This window comes from Balearica regulorum, chromosome 1, assembly GCF_011004875.1.
Source record: "Balearica regulorum gibbericeps isolate bBalReg1 chromosome 1, bBalReg1.pri, whole genome shotgun sequence".
Lineage (NCBI taxonomy): Eukaryota > Metazoa > Chordata > Aves > Gruiformes > Gruidae > Balearica > Balearica regulorum.
In genome coordinates, this window is record NC_046184.1 from 1144547 (window position 1) to 1161117 (window position 16571).

Sequence of the window (16571 nt, forward strand, 5' to 3'; positions counted from 1 at the left end):
GGGGGGTGCTGGGTGCCCCCTCCTTCCACCCCCCCCCAAGGGTCCCAACCCACATGAGACCCCAGGGAGAGGAGGAAGGATGGGGGCACCCCAAGAGCCCAGGGAGGGGGGCACCCCTCAGTCCTTCCCCCCCAGCAGGTCCCCGGGCTCTCCCCATGGGCCAGCACCCCTGGGTGGTGGTGGGGGGGGGGCTCAGCTCTCGAACCACTTGCTCCTCTTGGGCGCGGGGGGGGCGCTGCCCAGGATCTTCCTCTTGTACCGCTCCACCAGCTCGCTGAACCGGGCCTCGGCCCCCCCGCCCTGCCGGCGCCCCCGCCCCTGCGGGCAGAGAGGGGCAGGAGGGTTGGGGGGGAGCAGGAGAGTTGGGGGGGGAGCAGGAGGGTTGGGGGGGGGAGCAGGAGGGTTGGGGGGGGGCAGGGGGGGCAGGAGGGTTGGGGGGGACGGCAGGAGGGTTGGGGGGGACGGCAGGAGGGTTGGGGGGGACGGCAGGAGGAGGGCCCCCCAGTGCCAGGTGGGGCAGAGCCAGAGCCCAAGGGGGGGTGGGGGTGCCAGACCCCTTTTCCCCCTGCCACAGGACCCCACAGCCCCCCCCTTGCACCCCCTAATTAGGGGGATCTGACCCCCAACCCCCTGGGGGCGAGGGGAAGCCTGTGAGCCCCCCCCGGTCCGTACCTGGGTGGGGGCCACCTTGCTCCTCTCCTTCCGCCGCTGGGCTTTGCCCCTGGGCTGCTTGGTGGGGACAGGCTTCACCTTCCCCCTGTCCCGCTTCCTGGGGGGGCAGAGCCAAGGGGCACCCGTGGGGGCCGGCACGCACCCATGGGGGCTGCACTGCACCACGGGAACTGCCCCCCAGCACCCAGAGGGGACGGTGCGGTCCCGACATGCAGCCAGGGGGGGGGAAGAAAGGGGGTGCCCCCCCCCCCCCCATACCTGATCTTGGGCCCGCGGTGCGAGGGCAGCGCCAAAACCTTCTTCCTGGTGGTGCCGTCCGGCAGCTCCACCCGCTCCACCTGCGCCTCCGTGCGGAAGCCGGACCAGGGGACGGTGCCGGCCGGGTGGCTCGGGGGGGTTGGGTGGCTTGGGGGGGCCGGGGCCGCCTCCTGTGTCCCCCCCGGGGGTCCCCTCGGGCCCTGAGAGCCCTTCAGGCCCTTGGCGGGGGGTTTCTTCCTTCCCTGCCGCTTCTCCGGGGGTCCCGTTGGCTCGGCTGTCCCGGCAGCAGCCGGTTCCTTCTCCGCCGGCTTCCGTTTCAGCTTGAGCTGTGCCGGGTGCCGGGGTCAGCGCCAGGAGCGGGGACCCTCTGGGGGGGGGGGCAGGACAAGGGGGGTACAAAGCGAGGACAAGGGGGGGACACACACACGCGCGTCCCCTTCCTACCAGGCTGCGCTGGGCTCGCTGCTCCTTCAGCTTCAGCTTCCGCCGGTCCTCCAGCGAGAACTCAACGATGGGTCTCTGCGGGGGAAAAGGGGGTTTGGGGGGGCACAGCCCTGGGTGGGGGGGCACAGCCTGGGGTGTGGGGGGGGCAGCTCCCCCAATAACACCAGGAGCACCCCAGGACTGTGGCCCCAGAGGACAAGGAGAGCCTGCAGGGCTATAGAGTGAGGGATGGGGGTAACCCAAAAGGGGATGGGGGGACCCTTGGCAGGGAGAGGGAGGGAACGGGGAGACTCCGGTGCTGGGGGGGGGGGCCTAAGGTCAGGGGGGGATACAGGGTGGGGGGACAGGAAAGACCCCAAGAGAGGAAGGGTTTGGGGGGGGCTGCGGACACCCCAGAAGATCCCACGCAGCAGGGAAGATGTGGAAAGACGGGGGACACAGCAGACCCCCCGCCCTGGGGGTTCCAGCCCCCCCAGCAGACCCCCCCCCCCCCAGCAGCCACACGCACCTTCTGGGCCCCGAAGAGGTGGGGGTTGTTGTTGATGCTGCGCAGGGCGGCCAGCGCCTGCTCGTGCTCCCCGAACTCCACGAAGGCGTACCCCAGGGACCGCCCCTGCCCCCGCAGCTCCCGCATCACCCGGCACTGGGGGGGGGCACCGCACGGCTCACACCCCCCTGCCGGGACGCCCCGGCACTGCCAGAGCCCGCAGGCCCCCCCGCCACGGGACAGCCATCTTCTCTGCACCCCAAACCCACCCTAGAGGGGACACGGGGGGGACACCCACATCCTCCACCCCCCCCAAACCCACCCCAGAGGGGACGCAGAGTACAGGGGGACATGAGATGACACTGGGGGGACACCCACCTCCTCCGCACCCTCAAACCTGCCCCAGAGGGGACATGGGGGGGGACGACACCCACCTCCTCCGCACCCCTAAACCCACCCCAGAGGGGACAAAGAGCACAGGGCGATACCAGGGCTGATACTGGGGGGACACCCACCCCCCAATCCCACATGAGAGGGGACACGGGGTGAGGGGGGGAGCGGGCACACAGAGGGGGACACCCACCTCCTCCACACCCCCAAACCCACCCCAGAGGGGGACACAGGGGGACAGGGGGGACACACCCAGCTCCTCCACCCCCCCAAACCACCCCAGAGGGGACACAGAGCACAGGGGGACACCGGGGTGACACTGGGAGTGAAGCAGGGGGACACAGAGGGGAACACCCACCTTTTCCACACCCCCAAACCCTCCCCAGAAGGCACACAGGGGGATGGGGGGATAACGCTCCCCTCCTCTACACCCCCAAACCCACGCAGAGCGGCGGGGGGCCGCGGGGGGCTGCACACCCACCTCCTTGACGCGGAGGGCCCCGGCCCCGCCGGCCACCCGCAGCACGAGGCGCCGCAGCCGGGCGCTGTCCACGGCCTTGGGCAGGTTGTGGATGCAGAGCCGGGTGCGGGACACGAAGATGTTCTGGTCCCGCAGCTTCTGGTACTTCAGCTCCTCGAACTGGGAGAAACTGGGCCGTGAGGGGGGGGGGGGCTGTGACCCCCACACACACCACGGGGGAGGGGACGTCCCCAAGCTGTCGCAGCCCCCCCCGCAATCGCCCCGAGATCCGCTGGCGCTCACCCGCGCACGCTTGGCCATGTCCGCGTCGCTCACGCCCTCCGCGGCCTTCGTCCCGGCACGGATCACTGCGGGGAGGGGGGTGTGAGATGGGGGCGTTGGGATGGGGTTTGGGGGGTACCCAGAACCGCCCCCAACCCCCCCCGGGGCCGGCACTCACAGCCTTCGCGGGCCAGGTAAAGGTTTCGCGTGCCCGTCGGCTTCTTCGCTTTCTGCCCGCGGAGTTTCTGGGCTTCCTCGCGGCTCACGGCCAGGTCGATACGGAGCAGCCGCCCGTCCAGCCGCAGCCCCCCACCCTGGAGGGGGGGCACAGACGGGCTGGGGGGGGGGGGGGCACAGCCGGGGGGTCCCCAGGAGCTGCAACGACCCCCGAAAGAGGGACGACTCCCTGGGGGGGTCCCCCGCTCACCTCACTCTCCTCCTGGGCAGCCTGCACACATTTCTGGGCGGCGTCTTGCGTCAGGAACTGGGCGAAGGCACAGCCTGGGGACGCAGAGAGGCTCGGCGAGGGGATGGGGGCAGAAAGGGGTGTCCCCCCCACCCCCAGGACGTGTCCCCCCACCCCGCCAGTTACCCTTGGAGTGCTCCGTGTCGGGGTGCAGGACGACACGGACGTACTTGAGGTCCCCGAATTGCTGCAGCAGTTCCCCCAGCGCCTCCTCCTCCGTATCGAAGGAAAGATTCCTGCAGTGGGGGGGGGGGGGGGGATTGAGGGGCAGCCACAGCACACAGCCCCCCCTCCCTGGTGTCCCCCCAACCCAGATCCAGCAGCACAGCAGAGGGGGGGCCCCACAGTGCCCCCCAAGAGGCCAGCCCCAGGCCAGCCCTCGGCCCAGCACTCACCGGATGAAGACGGTCCGGCCCTCGCCCACGTCCGAGGGGGGCTGCTGCCCCCTCCCCCGTTGCTTCTTGGGTGCGGCCCCCCCTGGAACCGCAGAGGATCCGGCGCTTGGTGCCCAGCGCCCGCACCGCAGCGACCCAGGCCCCGGGGAACCCCCCCAGACCCCAGGGGAACCCCCCCAGCCACTACCCCTGCCTGCAGCAGCCCACCCTGCCCGCCTCATCCCCTGCAGCGCAGAACAAACCTTCATCTTCCTCCTCCTCCTCATCTTCATCCTCCTCCTCATCTTCATCCTCCTCCTCATCTTCATCCTCCTCCCGCTCGCTATCATTCTCGCTGCCTGCTTCTTCATCTTCCTCCTCCTCCTCTTCCTCGCTGCTCTCTGTGGCTGCCGTCCCCTTCGCAGGCCTGTGACACCCAGGGCAGAGCTGGTGCAACCCCGAGCGGGGGGACGCACAGGGCCCCGTCTGGGGGTCCCACGGGGTGGGGACACGGGGACACACACACACACACAGGGCCCCGTCTGGGGGTCCCATGGGGGGGAGGACAGACACAGGGATGTGTCCCCGCGGGGGGGGGGTCCTGCACCCCCGAGACCCCCGGGATCAGCCCCGTCCCTCCCTGGACAGCACCACCCCTTCCCTCGCTCACCGGCCCCGTGCCTGAGCAGAGCAGGGCTTGGCCTTCATCTTCCCAGCTGGTTTTTCATCATCTTCCTCCTCCTTTTCCTCCTCCTCACCATCGCCCAAACTTTGCTCTTCGGCCTCCCCAGGTTTCTCCTCGCTTTCTGCGCGGTGGGACAGAGAGGGACAAGGGGGGACAATCACCCTCGTGACCCCCTCTCCCCCCACAAGACCTGCAGTAGGGTGGGGGGGGCACCCAGCCGGGTCCAGAGCCACCCTGGGGGGACACACGGGACCCTCACCGTCAGGCTGGCCGCCCTGCGTCGCCCGGTACTTGTCCTTAGCCACCGCCCAGTCCACTGCCACCAGCCGCCCTGGGGGGGGGCAAAGGGACGGGGAGGCACACCGTCAGCGTCCCCCCTTTCCCTGAGGCGGGGAAAAGAGGGGGGGGCACCCCGCAGAGCCCCCCTGTGGCAGGGGAAGGGGGGAAGAGGCACGGCCGGACCTTTGATCTCCTTCATGTTCATCCCCCGCAGCGCTTTGGCTGCTTCCAGCATGTTCCCCAACTGCACGAAGGCGAATCCCCGCATCTTGCCGTCTGCGAGAACCGGCAGAGTTACCGGCACGGGGGTGCCAGCACCCCAAAAACAGTCCCCAGGAAGGGGAGGGGAGGGGGGGGGCGTGTGTCTCACCTGGCTTCCTGGGGACGTTCACCTCCAGCACGGTGCCGAAGGGCGAGAAGAGAGACCTCAGGTCGTCTTCAGAGCACTGGGGAGGGACCGGCCGGCTGAGCGAAGGGGCTGGGGGGGCCCCGGGAGCCGTGGGGGGTCCCCTCCCTGCGTCCCCTGGGGTGACGCCAGCGCTGGCTGGGGGCGGGGGGCAGGGCTGGACCCCCCCGTACCTTGAAGCTGAGGTTGCGGACGATCAGCCGGGCCTTCCTGGAGGCGCCTCGGGACTTCTTCGGTCCCGGGGGGGCCATGGCAGTGGCCTTGGGGACACCTGCAGCGGAGAGAGCGGGGATTTGGGGACAGTGTGGCCTGGGGACGGACCCAGGGCAGCTGCTGGTCCCCAAGAGCGCAGGCAGGGGACAGGACCCCCCACTCACCCGCCGCTGCCTCCTTCTCCTCATCCTCCTGCTTTTGCGGCTTCTTCCTCCCCTCCCTAGGCCTCTGCCGGGCCGGCGTCACGCTGAGCCGGCGGCCACCAAGGGTGGTGGCCTCCCGCAGAGCTCGCTGGGCGTCCTCGGGCAGGGAGAAGGTGACGTAGCCGAAGCCCCGGCAGGTCTTGGTGCCTGGGGACGGGGCAGTGAGGCCCCGCACCCCCCCCCAGGTGCCCCCTCCCCGGCTCTCGCGGTGAGACTGTCCCCAACCGCCCCCGGGGCTCCTCCTGACCCCCCCGCCCCACCTGTGCGTCCCCTCAGTCCCTCCCAGCGCCCACCAGCCCCCCCCCCCCCGCCCCCAAACCTTCACAACCCCCACCCGGGGCACAGCCCACCCCCCAACCCAAATAACTGCTTCCCCTGGCCGCCCCCGCTCCTGACACCCCCCGGTGCTGACACCCCCCCCCGGTGCTGACACCCCCCCCCTCGGTACTGACACCCCCCCCCTCGGTGCTGACACCCCCCCCCCGGTGCTGACACCCCCCCCCCCCGGTGCTGACACACCCCCCCCCGGTGCTGACACACCCCCCCCGGTGCTGACACACCCCCCCCTCGGTGCTGACACCCCCCCCCCTCGGTGCTGACACACCCCCCGGTCCTGACACCCCCCCCCGGTGCTGACACACCCCCCCCCGGTGCTGACACCCCCCCCGGTACTGACACCCCCCCCCGGTGCTGACACCCCCCCCCCGGTGCTGACACCCCCCCCCCCGGTACTGACACCCCCCCCCTCGGTACTGACACCCCCCCCGGTACTGACACCCCCCGGATTCCTGCTCCCAGACGAGCCTGCTCTCAGCACACGCACCCCTGCCGCCCCCCCAACCCCCAGCCCTGCCCCCCAAATCCTTCCCCCCCCCCCCATTCCCCCCCCCCCAGGCCTCGGCTCCCCCCAGGCCCCGTCCCGCTCCCCGTCCCTCGCCGCCCACCCTTCTCGGTGACGACGAAGCAGCGGCGGAGGGGCCCGAGGCGGCCGAAGAGGCTCTCGAGGTCGGCGGCGGTGGCGGCGGCGGGCAGCCCCCGCACCATCACGGTGCGGCCCGAAACGGGAGCGGAGCCGCCGCCGGCCGCCGCCATCTTGGGCACGCGCCGCGCGGGGGCTGTCGGGAAGGGCGGAAGGGAGGGGCGGGGCCTGGCGGAGGGGAAAGAGAGCGGCGGAGGATGGGGCTTGGGATGGGGAGAGCGCCCCCTGGCGGCGCGGCGGGGAACTGCGGGGTCGGGAGGACCTGGGGGGGGGGGCGGTTCGGGGGTCCCGTTCTGTGGGCTTGGGGGGGCCGGGGGTGTTTTGGGGTCCCCTCCCAGGGACAGCGGGGTCCTGTCCTATGGGCTGTGGGGTTGGGGGAGATTGGGGGGTTCCATCCCAGGGGCTCTGGGGGGTTTTGGGGTCCCTTCCCAGGGGCGGGGGGGACGGGGGGGTCCCGTCCCGGGGCCTTGGGGTTGGGGGGGCCCGTGCCAGGGGCTGGGGGGACACGGGGGTCCTGCTCTGGGGGGCTGGGGGGGCTTGGGGGGGTCCCCTCCCAGGGGCTGGGGGGGCGGCAGGGGGTGTTGGGGTCCCCTCCCAGGGGCTGGGGGGGGGACACGGGGGGGGTCGGGGGTCCCATCCCGGGGCCTTGGGGTTGGGGGGTCCCATCGCAGGGGCTGGGGGGGGCCGGGGGGGTCCCGCGGGGTCACACTCACACCCGTCGCACGTGGCACTTTATTGGGTACACGGGGGGCTGGGGGGGCCATGGCAGTGGGGGGGCCAGCCCCGAACGCCCCCCCAGCGCTGGGGGTCTCGGCAGAGGGGGGGTCCCGGGGGCACAATGGGGGGCCCGGGGGGATCCGTGGGGCACGGTGGGGGCTGGGGGGCTGCGGGGGGGAGACCGGGGGCGCTCAGGGGCCTGGGGGGGGTCCCCAGGTTGTCGCTGGTACTTGGGGGTCTGGGGGGGTCCCCAGATTATTGCCAGTACTTGGGGGTCTCCTCAGGGACCTGGGGGGACGGCTGGGGGGGTCTCCAGGGTGTCACCTGTATCTGGGGGGTCTCGGGGGCCTGGGGGGTGGCCAGGGGGTCTCCGGGGACGGCGGAGGGGGGGTCTCCAGAGTACGTCGGGCGTCTGGGGGTCTCCTGGGCATCACCGTTTGGGGGGTGTCCCCTGGCCGGGGGGGGGGGGGCTCTCTCCATTGCCCCCACCCACCCCCCGGTGACAGCACTGGCCCCACCGGGTCCCCACGGCAGCGGGGGGGGGCTGAGGGGGGGGCACCCCACACCCTACAAGTCTATGGTGTCACTGCCCATGCTGCGGCGGTCGGTGCCGGGGTCAGTGGGGGGCTCGGGGACCCCCCCCTCGGGCTGTGCCCCCCCGGCTCGGGGTGCTGGTGGGGGCCGGGGGGTGCCCCCCGCCCAGCTCCGGGAGGGCCGCAGTGTGGGGGCTGCCTGGGGGGGGCCCCGCGGTGGGGGGCTGGCATCCGGCACCGCCACCGGGCCCCCCCGGGACAGTCCCTGGGGCGAGGGGCTGCCACCGGCACCGGCACCCCGCTGCCCCCGCACCCCCGGAGACCCCGGGGACCCCCCCCCGCAGGAGGCGGCACGCTGCAGGGCCGGGGGGGGCCGGCGGCACGGGGGGGCCCACGGCGGTGAGCCCTGGCGTGCCGGCGGTGCCGGGCTGCGGCGTGGTGCCGGTGCCAGGCTCTAGCGTGCCGGTTGTACCAAGATCTGGCGTAGCGGTGGCGGGGAGACCCCGCGTGCCGGTTGTGCCGGGGTCTGGTGTACCGGTTGTGCCGAGATTTGGTGTAGCGGTTGCGGCGGGAGCCGGTGTGGTGGTTGCGCCAAGCCCTGCTGTGCCGGCTGTGCCAGGACCCGGTGTAGCGGTTTTCCCAAGCCCGGGCATGCCGGTTGTGCCAAGACCTGGAGTGCTGGTGGTGCTGAGCCCCGGCGCGCCGGTTGTGCCGAGCCCCCCTGAGCTGGTCGCGCTGAGACTCGGTGTGGCGGTTGTGCCGAGCCCTGATGCGCTGGTGACGCTAATCCCCGGTGTGCCGGCGGTGCCGAGACTCGGTGTCGCGGTTGTGCTACTCCCTGCCGTGCCGGTGGTGCTGAGCCTCGCTGTGCCGCTCGTTCCGATCCCCGGCAGGCCGGTTGCGCCACTCCCCGCCGCGCTGGTGCCGCCGCCGCCGCCCGCCGCGCCGTGGGTGCCGATCCCCGGCGTGCCGATGACGCTGATCCCCGCTGCGGTGCCGGCGCCGTGGTGGCGGAAGATGCCGGGCCGCGCTCCCAGCGCCTCGTCGATGCTGCGGCGCAGGTCGATGGGCGAGGGGGGCCGGTAGCCGGCGGTGGGGTCCCCGTCGGCCTCGGGGGGCTCGGGGGGGCCCCCGCAGAGGGGCAGCGCCTCGGCCTCCCCCCGCGGCCGGGGGGCGCAGCCGTTGGGGGGCTCGGGGGGGTTCTGCCGCGGCGGGGGAGCCGCCGCCAGCGCCAGCGCGGCGAGGGGCAGCCCCATGGCGGCCTCGGCCAGGCGACAGCCCAGCTGCAGCCCCCACCAGGCCCAGGGCCCCGGGGGGGCCGGGCCCCCCCAGCCCAGCGCCTGCAGCGCCCCGAACACCTGCAGCCCCGCGCTCAGCACGGCCCCCACCGCCGCCACCCCCGCCGCCGCCCCCGCCGCCGCCCCCCCGGCCGCCGGCCCCCCTTTGCCCTGGGGTCCCCCCCGCGCGCCCCCCCCGCAGCGGGGCAGCACCCCCAGCGCCAGGGCGGCCGCCAGCCCGGCGAAGAGCCCCCGCGGCAGCAGCAGCAGCCCCGGCAGCCGGCCCAGCGCCGCCACGGCCAGCACAGCCCCCAGCGCCCCGGCCACGTGCAGCACCCCCAGAGCCGCCATGGCGGGGGTCCGGCAGCGCGGGGGGGGGGCCCGGGGGGCGCAGGGCCAGCGCCAGCCCCCAGCCCAGGCAGGGGAAGGGCAGCTCGAAGAGCAGGCGAGCGGCGGCGGGGGGCAGGCGGCCGCGCCGCTCGTAGGCGTCGAAGAAGAAGGGGAAGGCGCGGGCGGCCCCCGCCACCGCCAGCAGCCCCCCCAGGAGCCGGGCGGCGGGCGGGCGGCCGCGGGGCCCCCCCAGCAGCACCAGGAGCCCCAGGAGCCCCAGCAGAGCGAAAAGGCCCCCCACCCCGTAGACGTGAGCGTCCCAGGCCGGGCCCCAGGCGGCGGCGGCCGTCGACCAGCTGGTCTGAAGGGCCACGAAGTGGGGGGGCCAGGAGAGGGGGGCTGGGGAGGCCCCGCGGGGATCCGGCCCCCCCGACCCGCAGGCGGAACCGGGGGCGCAGGCGGAGGCGGCGGCGGGGGGGGGAGCGGCGCCCCGGGAGGGCTGACGGCCGGGGGGGTGGGCTGCGGGCGAGGAGAGAGGGGTCAGTTGTGGGGGGGGGGGGGCGCACACCCCCTGCGGCACCCCACATCCCTCGTGCCCCCCCGTATCACCCATACCCCCCTGTGCACCCCACGCACCCCCCCAGCCCCCCACCTTGGGTGACAGCAGCCATTGTGGGGGTGCCAGGACCCACACCCCCCCCCCCAGGACCCCCCTCACCTGGCTCAGCGCCGCTGCCGGCCTGATCCTGCTCCTGGGACCCGTTGCCCCCCGGCACTTCATGGGTGACCCTGGGGGGCACCGTGGGCACCAGGAATCCTGGGGAGGGGACACACACACACACACGGGGGGGGGGGGTCCCTCAGCATGGGGGGGGCTGTGCCGGGGGACCCCAGCCCGCCGCGGCCGTGGGGCACTCACCGGCGGCGCTGAGCTTGCCGGCCAGCTCCGAGATGCCGGCCTTGATGCCGGGGATGAGCGGGATGGGGCGGCGGGGGCCGGGGGGGACCCGCAGGAGGCTGGTGGGGGGCACGGCCCCCCCCGGCCCCGTGTCGGGGTCCAGCCCCGCCGTCAGGTCGATGGCGATGTCCAGCTCCAGCTCCTTGTCCCGCTCCCCAGCCGGGGATGCCGGGGGGGCCGGGGGGGTCCTGATGCCATGGCCAGGGGGGAGCGGCCCCCCCCAGCCCCCCGCTTCCAACGGGGGGGTCCCGGAGCCTGGCTCGTCCCCAGGGTCAGGCCAGCCCGAGCCCGATGGCGGCAGGGTGGGGGGCGCGGGGGTGCCGGGGGTGCCGGGGGTGAGCGGCGGCGGGTGGGGGGGCCCCGGGGGGGCGGTGGGGCGGGGGCTGCCCTGGCTTCGCACCTTGATCTTGAAGTTGAGGCCGAGGTTGAGGGAGAGGACGGGGGCTTCGCTGCGGGACGCGGGGGGGCCCGGCGCCGTCCCCGGGGGGCCCGGGAGGCCGGGGGGGGCCGGGGGGGGCGGCGGGGCGGCGACGAGGGGGGCCAGGCAAAGCAGGGCCAGCAGCAGGCGGGGGGCCGCCCCCGGCCCCATGGGGGACGTCGGGGACATCAGGGACGGCGGCACGGCCGGAGCAGCGCTGCGGAGAGGGGCAGAGGGGACGGTTACACCGGCACCGGCACCCCAACCCCCCACGTGGCGCACGGCTGGCCCCATGGCACGCGGCCTGCCCCACGGCACAGCCAGCCCCACGGCACACAGCCAGCCCCACGGCACACAGCCTGCCCAATGGCACACGGCCCACCCCACGGCACAGCCAGCCCCACGGCACGTGGCCTGCCCCACGGCATGCAGCCAGCCCCACAGCACAGCCAGCCCCACGGCAAGCAGCCAGCCCCATGGCACACGGCCCACCCCACGGCACGCAGCCCACCCCATGGCACAGCCAGCCCCATGGCCCCCTCCCATCCCCGGTGTCCCTGGCAGGACGGTGACATGCCTGTGCCGGTGGCAGCCGGGGTGGCTCTGCTGGGGGGGGGCACTACCGGGGCTGCCAAGAGGGCAGGGTGGGGACGGGAGCATCCCGGGGGGGGACAGGAGCACCCCCGGGGCTGAGGGCAGGGCGGGCAGGGCAGGCAGGGCAGGCAGCGTGGCCCCTGGGGGGGGGCTCGTCCCGCCACGCTCCTGCCACCCCCGGGGGAACGCGGTGGCACACGGGGACGGGGAAAGGGGGGGGCACATGGGGCAGATCCCCCCCCCCTTCCCCGCAGGTGGGGTCCCCCCTCACCCGGCCCCACCCAGAGGAGCGGGGTGCCCCCCCATGTCCCCCCCCCCCGGTGCCAGGTCCCTAATCTTTGTGACAAGGCCTGTCTCCGCGGTGTCACATCGGGGCACGTCAGGGCGGCGGCGGGGACGGATGCGATGTGACGGGGGCTCACGGGGCACGCGGGGACCTGTCACTCCCGGCACCCGCCGCTGCCAACGTGCCCCGGTGCCGGCGCGGGGGCTGCCGGGTGCCTGCGCCAGGGACCCCCCCCGGGCACCCACCGCCCTCCCTGGTGCCCCGGGTGTCGCACCCCGGGTCATGCTCGTACACGCCCTGGCACCAGCGGCCATGGGTGACACGCAGCACCCATGGGTGACGCACGGTGTCCCGCACGCGTGTGGGTGTCCCCCTCTCCCCCCCCCCGTTTCACAGGTGTGCACGCGCGTGTGACGGGGGAGTCGCAGCGTCTCTCTGGCACGCGGCGTCGCACGCCCCTGAGCCAGCCTGGCCGTGCACGCGCGCCCACACGGAGCCCAGGCTGTGCGCACCCCCGTGCACACCCCCTCCGCGCACACCCCCGCGCACACACACGTGCGCAGCCCAGGCTACGCGCACCCCCCTGCATACCGCCTCCGTGCACGTGCACACCTGCAACCGCGCACACCCACCTGTACACCCCCGACCATGTGCACCCCCGTGCACACCCACCTGTACACCCCCGACCATGCGCACCCCCGTGCACACCCACCTGTACACCCCCGACCATGCGCACCCCCGCGCACACCCACCTGTACGCCCCCGACCATGCGCACCCCCGTGCACGCGCACACGCGCTCCTGCCACCTGCCCAGCGCAGTGAACGTGTGCGTGTGGATGCGTGGGGGGGGGGTGTGTGTGTGTGTGTGCCATCGCGTGTGAGCACGTGTGCGTGAGCCAGCCTGCGTGGGGGTGTGACAGGAGCTCTGTGTGTGTGTGTGTGTGTGCGTGTGCGTGTGCAGTGCTTGGCTCAGCCTGAACAGTACGGGATGCACACTCGCACTCGCACACGCTCTCACACTCGCCCCCCCAGCTCTGCTACACCCACTCACACGCCGTGCACACGCAGGTGCTGCACAGTCCCGCTGCCCCAGCACCCAGCACCCAGCACCCCAGGTCCCCCTGCCCCTTGGGCAGCCAAACCCCGGTACCCCAGCACCCTGCACCCCGATGTCCCTGCCCCCCAGGCACCCCAGCACCCTGAGCACCCAGCACCCTGAACCTCAGCACCCCGGACACCCAGCACCCCCGAGCACCCAGCACCCCGAACCTCAGCACCCTGCACCCCGAGCACCCAGCACCCAGCACCCCGAGCACCCAGCACCCCGAACCTCAGCACCCAGCACCCAGCACCCTGCACCCAGCACCCTGCACCCCCGAGCATCCAGCACCCCAAGCACCCAGCACCCCGAACCTCAGCACCGGGCACCCCAGCACCCCCCGCGCCCCCCCCAGCCCCCCGGGATCGGTCCCGCCCGCACCCACCGGCCTCCGCGGCGGCTCCAGCCCCGGCCCCGGCCCCGGCCCCGGCCCCGCTCCGCGGCACCTCCGGCACCTCCGGCACCACCGGCACCTCCGGCGGCAGCGGCAGAGCAGCGGCGGGCGGGGCGCGGGCTGCCCCCCTCCTCCCCGCTCCTTCTCCTCCCCCCTTCCTCCTCCTCGCCACCCTCCCCCTCCCCTCCGAACACCCCCCTGCCCCCCTTCCTCCTCCTCCTCCTCCTCCTCCTCCGCCCCGGCCTCGCCGCGATGGCCGCGGGCACCAGGAGCGGCCGGAGACACCCCCGGCTCGGCTCGGCTCGGCTCGGCTCAGCTCGGCCCGGCTCGGCTCGGCTCGGCTCGGCTCTGCTCGGCCCGGCCCGGCCCGGCTCGGCTCGGCTCGGCTCAGCTCGGCCCGGCTCGGCTCGGCTCGGCCCGGCTCGGCTCGGCTCGGCCGGGCTCGGCTCGGCTCGGCTCGGCCCGGCCCGGCTCGGCTCGGCTCGGCCCGGCTCGGCTCGGCTCGGCCCGGCTCGGCCCGGCTCGGCTCGGCTCGGCTCGGCTCGCTTCCACTGGCACACTGCTCACACTGCACATGGCACGGATGCACTGCTCACACTGCTCACACTGCTCACACTGCTCACACTGCACATGCTGCTCACGCTGTATGGACACACTGCTCACACACTGCACACACTGCACATGGCACGGATGCACTGCTCACACTGCTCACACTGCGCACACTGCTCACGCTGCACGGAGACACTGCACACACTGCTCACTGCTCACACTGCAGATGACATGGATGCACTGCGCACACGGCTCACACTGCACACACTGCTCACACGGCTCACGCTGCATGGAGACACTGCACACTCTACTCACACTGCACACATCGCTCTTACTGCACACGCTGCTCACACCGCACACACTGCTCACACTGCACGTTCTGCGCACACACTGCACACATCGCTCTTACTGCACACGCTGCTCACGCTGCATGCACTGCACACACTGCACGGAGACGTTGCACACACTGCTCACACACACTGCACGTTGTATGGGCACACTGCACACACTGCTCACCCTGCTCACACGCAGGGCGCAGACGCACACTGCCCAGGGGCACACTGTGCACACGCTGCCCGGTCGCAGTGCTCACGGACACACTGCATGGGCACGTGCAGCTCACGCACTGCTCTCACAGCTGCTCGCACACGCAGAGCTCGCACCCTGCCCACGGAACACTCACTCACCGCACGCCCGCACTGCGCACTGCCCGCGCTCCCTGCGCGCACGTCCCCTGCCCACCCCACACGCACTGCCTGACACGCTGCCCACGTACAGTGTGTGCACCCTTTGTGCACGCGCTGCGCACACTCACTGCATGCGAATGCTGCACACGCTACAGGCGTGCGCTGCACGTGCACACTGCACGCTCACTGCAGGCACGCACTGCACGTACACACTGCATGCACACCCTCACTGCAGGCGCGCGCTGTGCACACTCATTACGTGCACACCCTGCACAGACTGCTCACGCTGCGTGCGTCACACCCGCTGCATGGAGGCGTTGCACACGCTGCTCACACCGCTCAACACTGCACGTACACACTGCATGTGCACCCTCACTGCGTGCACACACTGCAGGCACACACCGCGTGCACACACTGCAGGCACACACCGTGCACACTCATTGCACGCACACACCGCATGCACACACTGCAGGGACGCGCCATGCACACTCATTGCACGCACATGCTGCACGCACACACTGCAGGGACACATTGTGCACACTCACTCATTGCACGCACACACTGCACACACTGCAGGCGCACACCTTGCCATGCACACACTGCAGGCACACGCCGTGCACACTCATTGGACGCACACACTGCATGCGCACATGCAGGCACACACTGTGCACACTCATTGCGTGCACACACTGCAGGCACACACCGTGCACACTCATTGCACGCACACACGCACTGCACACACTCACTGTACCCCAGTGGCCGCCCCAAACCGTGGCAGCTCCAAGGGCTGTGCCCGGGCCCTGGGGGTGGCTGACACGGGGTGGGGGGGACACAGAGGCACCGGGGGACACAGAGGCGCCGGGGGGGACACAGAGGCACCGGGGGGGGTGACAGAGGCACCGGGGGGGTGACAGAGGCGCCGGGACGGGCACAGCCGCTCGCTGGCCCCGGGCGGGAGCTGGGAAGTGGGTCAGCGGCGCACGCTGCGTGGTGCACACTGCGCGGTGCCCGGTGCACGCTCGGGTGAGCGCAGCCATCCAGGCCGCGGCGGGAGCTGCCAGCGGGGGGGGGGACACGGACACCCACCCACCAGCCCGGGGGGGGGACACCCGCTCGGGTCACCCCTGTCCTGCCTGCTCGCAGGCAGCCGCGCCGCGGGGGGACAGCGTGTGTGCCACCAAGCGTGCCACCGCACGTGCCAGTGCCTGTGCCCCCACGTGTGCCAGCGCGGTGGCCGCTCCGTGCTCGCTCGTTTGCTCCCGGGAGCCCGAAGATCTGGGGGGGCCCTTCTGCGGGGTGCTGGGGCTGAGCCCCCCCCACCCCCGTGGCGCAGGGCAGCAGCCTGCCCGTTGCACACACACCCCTTGCACGCCCCCCCTTGCGTGTCCCCCGTACGTGCTCCTCTTGCACGTCACCCGTCGCACACCCCCAGCTCCACCTCAGACACCCCCCCGCACGCTCCCCTTACACACACCCACCGTCACACCCCATTGCACACACCCCCCTCTTGCACCCCCGTTGCACACACCCCCCCTTACATACCCACTCGCACACCCTCATTGCACACCCCCCCCCTTGCACAGCCCCATTGCGCACACCCCCCCCTTGCACATACACCCCATTGCACTCGCGCCCCCCTTGCACACCCCCCTTGCACCCCCCCCTTACACCCCCAATTGCACACGTCCGTTAGACCCCCAGTTGCACACCCCTCCTTGCACACCCCTGTTGCCCCCCTCTGTCCCAGCCCCCCCCCATGGTGCCGGGGGGGGCAGTGAGCACCCCGGGGGGGCTGGGGGACGGCTGGGGGGGGGGGCTGGGGGACAAGTGAGGACCTGGGGGGGTGGGGGGGGCCGCAGGGACCCGTGGGGAGCAGCGGGGGCCCGTCCCCGTGCCGGCGGCGGTGGCGCGGTGCCCGTGGCGTTGTGTAAGGCGTTTTGTAACCGCGGCCTGGCCTAATCCGCGTCCACCCGCGCTGCCTGGCGCGTCCCGGCACCCACACCGGCACCGGCACTGGCACCCACCCTGGCACCTGCACCCACTCCGGCACCGGCACCCACCCTGGCACCCACACCCGCACCAGCACCCACACCAGCACCCACCCTGGCACCTGCACCCACACCGGCACCGG

At 73.1% G+C, this 16571-nt stretch overlaps 2 protein-coding genes across 3 annotated transcripts in view; both read right to left on the minus strand.

Annotated features, from left to right (window-relative positions):
- Positions 1-6734, minus strand: part of RBM28 (RNA binding motif protein 28) — a 93736-nt gene extending 87002 nt beyond the window's left edge. Inside the window, exons 1-19 of one of the 2 annotated variants that reach the window (XM_075747540.1) lie at positions 6564-6734; positions 5581-5766; positions 5377-5474; positions 5168-5243; positions 4981-5073; positions 4778-4849; positions 4504-4639; positions 4097-4260; positions 3855-3936; positions 3586-3695; positions 3421-3494; positions 3172-3307; positions 3015-3079; positions 2733-2891; positions 1883-2017; positions 1375-1449; positions 931-1256; positions 673-769; positions 184-318 (exon numbers count right to left, since the gene is read on the minus strand). In XM_075747540.1, coding sequence (XP_075603655.1) covers positions 193-318; positions 673-769; positions 931-1256; positions 1375-1449; positions 1883-2017; positions 2733-2891; positions 3015-3079; positions 3172-3307; positions 3421-3494; positions 3586-3695; positions 3855-3936; positions 4097-4260; positions 4504-4639; positions 4778-4849; positions 4981-5073; positions 5168-5243; positions 5377-5474; positions 5581-5766; positions 6564-6711 — 2358 coding nt within the window. In that variant the 5' untranslated portion in view covers positions 6712-6734 and the 3' untranslated portion in view covers positions 184-192. Of the gene's footprint in view, positions 1-102; positions 319-672; positions 770-930; positions 1257-1374; positions 1450-1882; positions 2018-2732; positions 2892-3014; positions 3080-3171; positions 3308-3420; positions 3495-3585; positions 3696-3854; positions 3937-4096; positions 4261-4503; positions 4640-4777; positions 4850-4980; positions 5074-5167; positions 5244-5376; positions 5475-5580; positions 5767-6563 lie in introns of those variants that run through there. The other variant, XM_075747448.1, reaches the window with a different exon arrangement.
- Positions 6735-8555: 1821 nt separating this feature from the next.
- On the minus strand, positions 8556-13296 carry PRRT4 (proline rich transmembrane protein 4). Its single transcript, XM_075747670.1, has 4 exons — positions 13197-13296; positions 10375-11048; positions 10174-10272; positions 8556-9974 (listed from the first exon to the last, which is right to left on the minus strand). The coding sequence occupies exons 2-4, from the start codon at positions 11018-11020 to the stop codon at positions 8680-8682; spliced, it is 2040 nt and encodes a 679-aa protein (XP_075603785.1). The 5' UTR covers positions 11021-11048; positions 13197-13296; the 3' UTR covers positions 8556-8679.
- Positions 13297-16571: the final 3275 nt, after the last annotated feature.

Coding starts and splice junctions, on each gene's coding strand:
- PRRT4 (XM_075747670.1), bottom strand. CDS start 11,020: ATGTCCCCGACGTCCCCCATGGGGCCGGGGGCGGCCCCCCGCCTGCTG. Junction 10,273..10,374: donor CGGCAAGCTCAGCGCCGCCG/GTGAGTGCCCCA, acceptor TCCCCTCCCCAG/GATTCCTGGTGCCCACGGTG. Junction 9,975..10,173: donor CGGCAGCGGCGCTGAGCCAG/GTGAGGGGGGTC, acceptor CCTCGCCCGCAG/CCCACCCCCCCGGCCGTCAG.